The sequence below is a fragment of the Prunus dulcis genome, chromosome 7, assembly GCF_902201215.1.
Source record: "Prunus dulcis chromosome 7, ALMONDv2, whole genome shotgun sequence".
In the NCBI taxonomy this organism is placed as follows: Eukaryota; Viridiplantae; Streptophyta; class Magnoliopsida; order Rosales; family Rosaceae; genus Prunus; species Prunus dulcis.
Genome location: NC_047656.1, coordinates 14,025,388 through 14,033,488, shown reverse-complemented (window position 1 = coordinate 14,033,488; position 8,101 = coordinate 14,025,388). Strand labels below are relative to the sequence as shown.

The window sequence follows — 8,101 nt, the reverse complement described above, 5'->3', positions numbered from 1 at the left end:
TAGTATAGAACATAGCGAAATTACCAATTAAAGAAACCAAAAGCAAAAGGTCAATCCATCCCAGTACAACAAGTTGGTTCACATTACAACTACTGTTTGAAAAATAAATAAAAAAATTAATCCCTCCTAATTATTATTTTTAATCCATCAAAGTCGGTGGGAAATTGGGAGATCACAGTCAATAATCACAGACCAAGTTTTTGACGTTGATGTTTGGTTACATTCATAACTCCAGTTTGGTTTGGTTACATATATTAATCAATCAGCTCAAGAACTCTGCCTCACCGTGCACGCAACCACCTGGGCCCACTGCCTCAACCGCGCCTTTACCGTCTGCGGCGTATCTCCTTCAACCCCATTTCCATTTTCCCGGGAAGCAAACAGAAAATCAGATTCATAACCCCAAAAAAATTAAAGTAAAGAACTGAACTTGATCCAAAATCAGATGGAAAATCAAAAAACACATACCGGGTCCGAAGATTGTATGCGGGCTGCCCACGGGGGAGGGCACCGAGTCGCACTCGGACGGGGTTGGCGAAAACGACGACGTTGGGGTCGTCGTAGACTTGTGAGATACCGAGTCGTAATAACTCTTGTTAACCGCGTAGTAAAGTCCCAAAGCGGGCAGGGTGTCGGCGAGCCGCTGATCCGACTCGGGCGAGTTAAACCCGAACCCGAGTTCGATGCAGGCTTTCAACTCGTCGAGGTCTTCGTCAGTGACGCTCTTGCTGCGCTGGAGCTTCGATCTGCCGTTGATCTTCTTGCGGCGGTGCCATGCCTCGTCTCGGTAGGCGTCAGGGGACCAGGAATGCTGCTTATAGAGCGGCGGAGGAGGCGGAGCGTGCGGTTCAGACATGGGCTCAGCCACCACCCCGCGCGTGGTGGGGGGTCGGAGGGACCTCGCGCGCTGGGGCTTTTGGGGAGCGCTTATGCGCTTGTTTGGCGTTTTTGGTTTATTTGATGAGGAGGAGGGTTTATATGGGAAGGAAGGAATGAAGGGAAGGTGAGGTGAGGTGGGACCCAGTAGTAGTAGAGACTTTGCTTTGGTTGGTCCGCGTCATCATGACCTGTTCTTTTCCTTTTTCACTCGTTTTCTTCTTTTTTATTTATTTATTTATTTAATTAAAAAAATAGAGTTTCGGTGATTTTTCTGTTTGCTTCGCGGGAAAATGTTCTGACGTTACTAAAGGGAAGACATTGCAAAAACCAATTTATGTTTTGTGATGGAGCCAAGACAAGAAGTTAAATGGTCATGCTTAGAGGATATGAACATAATCCCCAATCCCTAATACAAATGGTCTTTTGTGTTAACTCGTTGTACTGGTAATTATCATTCTAATAGCTTCACGACTAAAACTGAAAGGGTGCGAGCTCGTTGCATTTTAAGTCAATCACGCACTAGTATATATATATATATATATATATATGTATATGTGTGTACTTTGACTTTCTGACAACATATTGTGTGATTGCAAGCTGGGTGCCTTTAGGTTGAGGGTGCCTTTAGCTTGAGGGTGGGGTTGGAGGCACAATTTGGATGACTTGGTACACACGATGGAAAGGGGATGCTTAAATTGGTGCATTAGTTTATGATATTAACATATGAATCAGTTTAGTTTAGTTTCATTTTAATGTTCATATATTGCATTAGTTTTATTTCACTTTCATGATAGGAGTGGGTAGCAAGGTTGCTCACACAAATTTAAAATCATCATCCTTTTTCTTTTTGTGCCTTTTTGTTTTAAGAATGCTATACATATTTTTCTCCGAAACCTTCTACTTGATCGAAGATGAACTCGGTCAATTTCTAAGATGATATTTAATTATGATTATGATAATACATGAGGAGGAGGAGGAGGAGGAGGAGGAGGAGGAGGTGACTTGTATAGTTTGGTTGACAGACAAAGCACGCCATCATAATTAATTCACAATTTATGCTTACGTTTGTTTCCCCACTTGTATACTCAAGAGTATCCATCGATAATAAAACGGGCAAATAACTCACAAGTTAAACTTGAGTTAGCTTAATCATCACATTAATATACTAGCAACTATATTTATAATCAAACTTAATCTATAAAACGTCAATTACTTCAGGTCCAGCAGCCTGCAAGAGGTTGCTGTCTGTCAGGCCCTGGCTGCTTAATTTCCAGATAAAAAATAGATTAATTCTTAAATTAATTTTAGGTCACAGTTCCTAATTTTTTTAATCTATATATTATATACATAATGTGACACATGCAACCGACCTAGGTACAAAATTAATAATAATAATGTGTGACATATCTGCTTGATATTTAGGTTTGTATATTGACCCAGCAAGTTATGTTGTTTTATAAGTTTCAGAAAGCATGGGCAAAACGACATCATATAAGAGGGGTGGATTTCATGCTTGTTTTTTTTTTTCTTTTCTTTTATACTTGACCAACAAGTAGAATGGAAGGTGGTTTTCTTTTTCTTCTAAATCATGATTATTATTTTTTAATTGGCAATTTTGACTGTGTGTTTTTGAGCTTTGTTGACTTGTAGCCCTTCGTTCCCATGCCAAACCCTAAAAATGATGGGCGACGTGTGGTGTTCATCATGTCAGGTGTCCCATGTCTTTTTGAATTTAATGCAAAAGCACAAGCACTACTTCCATTCTACTTGTTTAGTCAGCGCAAGACCACCGTAGCGGCGGAAAAACTTGGCCTGCACATTTGAAAGTTGGAAATTCCTTTCGATGCATTTGTTTTGTATTTGTTGAACAAAATAATTCAAATTAAAGTTGACATACATCATTGAGTTTCAACGACGTACGTCGTGGGGTTTCTATAATGATCCACACGCAGCAAGCGTTGCCTAAATTCTTTTAAGAAGCCAAAGCTATCGGTGGAATTGCTTTTTGATACTTTTCTTTTGAGTAGTAAACAAACAAGGACCATATAGAAGAAGATGATTCCTTCATCAAACTTATTAGCTGGGGTAGCTGGAAGGAGACCATCATTCCTAGCTAACAGGTTCCCGCTTTTTTCAAGAACCAAGCCCTTCCCTCAATAATGACAGAGTGCTTATGGTATATTGGTGGATTGCTATGAGATCAAATTATACAACCAAAACTTGGAATTTACAAACAAAACTAAGCCAGAATGTGTAGTAGCATAAGACCATCTCCAAGACAAGACAAGAATCAAATTCAACTACAAGGAGGATCCATGAATTTTCCTTCCTGAGAGCAAGAACCGGCCTAACTCAGCCCAAGTCTTAGTCATTCCTTTGACCCCTTACCTTGCCTATGTAAAGTCTAGCCTAATGCAGCCCAAGTCTCAGCCATTCCTTTGGCACCTTGCCCTGCCTCTATAAAGTCTGACCAGCCATTCCTTTGGCCCCTTGACCTGCCTTAGCCTTCTTTGAGGCATTTTATCAAACAGTTTGTAGACTTTGCCCCTAGGCTCCAAGAAAACAACAAAGAAGCTGGGCAACTTCATGGGTGGATCCTATATTGAGTGAGGGAAACTGCCTACACTTGTCCCTTAGTGGATCCACGGACAGATATAGAGGAAATGAAAGAAACCAACTTACACACTTGGTACTCTTGGTACCCAAACAATAAAGTTTGAGTGATGAAAGAATATGTTGTACAATTAAAGCAGGTTAGAGATTGCATTTTGTTGCCATACTAGGTTATCCTATGGGTTCAATTTTTTTACTTTGTTCTTCTTAATACAAAGACAAGGACTGGTCGTATCTCTGTTTCCGTCATGCGCTTCAAACAAAGAACTTTCATCATGAGATGGATGAGTTTCGATATTAATAAGCCATTTAGAAAGTAGACAATAAGAGAAAAGAAGAAAAAACGTAAAGATGCAATACGGTTTTTATCACCCTTTAAGTTACATAATATACATGGACCTTATTATAGAACAACTCATATAGATTAATTTAACAACCTAAATGACTTAAGTTAATGACAAATTTTCAATGCCTTATTGCACTCGGGGAATATATGCGCAAGCAAAATATGGATCAAAATTGGGCTTGAAAAAATGTGGGCCCACAACCCAAAATGCCAAACCTTTTGCATTGGACCAAACCCAAAATACCAAGTAGCTTGTATTCTATTATTGGTCAATCTGGTCCCATCCTTCTCAAGACATAAGTCGGTGGTGGAGGCAACAAGTGGGAACTGAGAAAAGGTTAGGGCTCTCTGTTCTTCTGTTAGGTGCGCAACTCAACCAGTCGACCCGAATCGGAATCGGAATCGAATCCAACCGAAACCGGTTGAAGATGTGGCACGAAGCAAGGAGGTCGGAGCGGAAGGTCCACGACATGATGGACGCCGCTCGAAAGCGAGCTCAACGACGTGCCGTTTTCCTGGCCAAGCGCCGCGGCGACCCGCAGCAATCGATCCAGGTCGTCGGCTCCCGCTGCCGTTTGTACCGCGACGACGGCCTCTACCAAGCCTCCGAGGACCAGCAAGGCCTGTAATGCCTCTCTTCCCTAACTCTTTCTTCTTGATTGAGCTTGAATTTTGCTCCTGAATTAGTCGCAAATGGAAATATGGCATATGTATATATGAACACAACGTCGTTTCGTTCGAATTTTCTTTCTTTCAGGATTCCTTGGAATGGGAAACAGGACGTTTTGATTGATAGGTACAAATTGCAATACTTTCATCCTTTTTTGCAAAAGTTGTAGCTTTAATTTTGTTTTTGGGGGTCAATTGTAGCTTTATTTTTGTGTATGTATGTGAAATGCAGATTTGATGGGCGTGCTCTTCTCGATTTTATTCGAGAGTCCCGGCACTTACGTGCTCAAGAAAAATCGGAAGAAGAGGAAGAATTAGAAGAGTTTGTTAATTTTGAGCGTTATCGGGATTTAATTAAGCATCGTCGTAGAGGATGTCGGTACTTTATGTTGATTTTTAATCATAATGTCTTCAATTAAATGTAGATTACAGACTATTTTTATGTAAATTAGTTATATCACCATCTTAAGTTTGTAGATTATTGATTGTTTTTCTGTGTGAAATATTTATCTCTATCTGTTAAAGAGTAGAGTAATGCTAGATGCTATCAATGAAAGACAAAAATTATCAATCTTTGGTGTTCAAAAACATTTCATAAGCTACGGGGTTTAGTTTAAGATTGTCACAGTTTAAGCTTTTTACGTCAACAGTTACAGATGAAGAGGGTTTGCAACATGTGAATGAAGAAATAGAGACAAGGGTTACTGCTCCATTTGCTCCTGAGAGGTTTGATTTTTTTTCTTTTACATTTTTGCGGGTGTGGTGTTCTAATGTAGCAATTTCTTTTCCTCCACTAAATAAATTTGTTGGCTAGTGATACGATGAATGATGTTATGACTGATACTTTAACTGCTTGTGGGATCATGCCTTATATTTTGATGCATATGTGGCAGATCTCAGATGCAACAACCTTCTGCCGTTAAAGGTTCTTATTCACAGGTGGGGTTCTCTTATGAAGGGGATGGAAAAGAGGAGGCTCAGTTTTCAGACCCCGATGATAACGATGAAGATGAAGAAGAAGATGAGGATGAGGATGATTTCAACAGTGATGATAGCAGTGATGAAGGAATGGATAAAATAGCAAAAGAATTTGGAATAAAAAGGTATGGTTGGCTTGTATACATGGATAAGAAAGCTAAGGATGAGGAGAAAAGGCAAAAGGAAGTGATCAAAGGCGATCCTGCAATTGTAAGTTCTCACAACTTTGGGTTAAATGACCAATCTTGTTGTAGTAGTTATCAATGCATGATTTGCATTTACTAAAATCTTTAGAGGAAGATGAGTCGCAAGGAAAGAAGGAAGGCTTCTCAGATAGAAAGGGAGAGGGAAAGAGAAGCTGCACGGGTAACTGGAACTCAGGTGCTCCACCATGATCCGTACCGGTAAAAGCTGCAAATTTTCTTTTTATTTGACTTTTGCTCCTGTTTCAAAGTGGTGGAATTTTGCATTCCATAGCTCTTATACAAGATTGCACCTATTTATATCTGCAGTGAATCTAGACGAAGTCCAACATATGAAGCTTATCCTCGCTCAAGAAGGTAAAATCTATGCCATTGCTGTGTATGTTCGTATTGTACCACAAAAGGAACTTGGTACATACTTCTTGTTACTTGCGTGTGCAGATCAAGATCGCGATCATACTCACCATCATACTCACGGAGATATCCTCGTGGACGACATTCTGATGAAGCTCATCGAAGCAAACCAGCAACTTCTAAAATAGAATATATTACTGAATTTGGGGGCTCCGGAGATAAGGATGAATCAAAGCGTGCAGGATTTTCTCCACCGTCATCTCCTCCCTCACAGGCCGATGTGTTAAACCGGTCGGAGCACTCGACCTTTTATTCTTGCAAAGATTCATTGGACAGTCTTTACTCTGCTGCAGCTTTTCACCCATTTTGTTACCTGAGGAAAATTTTTGCCATTTAGAATATATCAGGCTTAGGGTTATCAGCCTAACTGCCAAGAGGAAGAAGGAAGGAGGCTTCCTTTCTGAAGCTCATTTTGTTCCCTGAACTGATATCCCTAATGCTTCTTCTTTCTTGTAGGCCTTCAACTGGTCTCATACTTGAGGCTCTGCACGTTGATCCTGCATCCGGTGCATCCCTTGAGAAGGATAAGGGCACTAAAGTGGTGAAACCACCAGCAAGGTATCTCATGGAGCCTAGATCAGAAGATCTTTTTTCTTTCTTCACGCATTAACTTTCCAAAAATTAATATAGTTATTGTGCTATTGGAGGCTTTATTAACCATTATGCTTATTTTCTTTCCTCTTGCTTTTGTCACCTGATTTCTTCTACATCCTTGTAACTATATATGTACGACTTTTTAAAGTTGATTTATTTCTTTTTTCTCACAGCACATCCTCAGCGTTAGCAAAGTTAACTAAGGGAAGTACTTCTGGTGGGCCATTGAAACAGCAACCAGTGGAGAAGAAAGAAACTCCTCAAGAACGACTTAAAAGGATTATGAGCAGGCAGCTGAACAAACAAAGTATGTGGGTGATGGTAGAGAAGGCTATTGTGGTACTTTGTGTTGGATCTTCATATATTCTGATTATGAAATTATTTTCCTTTTCAGTTAAGAAAGATACTGCTGCTGAAATTGCTAAAAAGAGAGAGCAGGAGCGCCAGAGGCTGGAAAAACTTGCAGAAACAAGCCGATTAAGTAGATCTAGGCGTCGTAGTCGCAGCAGGAGCTATAGCCGCTCTCCTCCACGGTAGTTGATTGATTTTTTATTTTATTTTTATACATGATAGATGCAGGCTCCAACCATGAATTTAAGGCCGATAATCCCCAAGGATTAGGTCCAATTTTTACTTGAATCATGTTGTGGTCGTGCCTGGTGGGTCAGAAGTATGTGGGTACCACTATTCTGTGATTATATTATCTTGGCCATGATTGTGAAATGCATTTACTGCAGAAGATACCGAGATAGTAGAAGTCGGAGTAGAAGCAAGAGTTCCCGAAGACATTATTCTCGATCTCGGTCTCGGTCTCGTTCCCGCTCCCGCTCCCGAACCCATAATCATTCACGCACGTACTCCCGCTCACCAAGGTGACCCTACTGTGTTTCCCTTTCCTTTTTTTGTTGCCTGACACTTGTCATGTGGCATGTTCATACTCCCGGAGATTGATTCAGAGAGCTGACGTTACAGGGTACGAAGCCGAACAAGACATTGATGGATATTGAATTGACGCAAGGTGATCAGAGTACTTCAAATACTTGGATTGGAGTATTTTTTGTACTTTTAGAAAGGTAGAGCACTGGTCACTATTGAAATTCATAGGCTTCATTCCGAGTTATGCAAACCTTGTTGTATATGAGTATATAATAAATGGATACTATGATTTATGTTTGTTTCTGTAAGACTAGTGACTCTTTTGCTACTATATAATATGACATAAAACCTTTCTTAAAACTTAAGGAGACAAATGACTTTAGTCGCTGCTATAGTGGAACCATTGGATGGGCTTATACGCGTGATGATGTGCATGTTTTAAAGGAGTATTTGTTGCCTGCGTATTATACGTTGAGAATGGTAGTTTTCAAGCTCAAGATTGCTGCTTGAGCTGGCTTTGTTTGTGGAA

General features: G+C 40.2%; 2 protein-coding genes across 3 annotated transcripts; one reads left to right on the top strand and one right to left on the bottom strand.

Moving 5' to 3' along the window:
* On the bottom strand, positions 1–973 carry LOC117633450. The gene is made up of 2 exons (XM_034367068.1): positions 469–973; positions 1–347 (listed from the first exon to the last, which is right to left on the bottom strand). The coding sequence occupies exons 1-2, from the start codon at positions 854–856 to the stop codon at positions 268–270; spliced, it is 468 nt and encodes a 155-aa protein (XP_034222959.1). The 5' UTR covers positions 857–973; the 3' UTR covers positions 1–267.
* Positions 974–4,125: 3,152 nt separating this feature from the next.
* Positions 4,126–7,932, top strand: LOC117634402 (CLK4-associating serine/arginine rich protein). Of its 2 annotated transcripts, none has more exons than XM_034368501.1 (13): positions 4,126–4,463; positions 4,596–4,634; positions 4,740–4,882; positions 5,158–5,233; positions 5,401–5,695; positions 5,780–5,889; positions 5,998–6,045; positions 6,130–6,333; positions 6,559–6,660; positions 6,870–7,003; positions 7,091–7,229; positions 7,437–7,568; positions 7,669–7,932. In XM_034368501.1, the coding sequence occupies exons 1-13, from the start codon at positions 4,267–4,269 to the stop codon at positions 7,691–7,693; spliced, it is 1,644 nt and encodes a 547-aa protein (XP_034224392.1). In that variant the 5' UTR covers positions 4,126–4,266; the 3' UTR covers positions 7,694–7,932. The 2 variants fall into 2 exon arrangements, with proteins under 2 accessions (XP_034224392.1, XP_034224391.1); XM_034368500.1 differs by having other exon boundaries at positions 4,127–4,463; positions 7,434–7,568.
* The last annotated feature ends 169 nt before the right edge of the window (positions 7,933–8,101 follow it).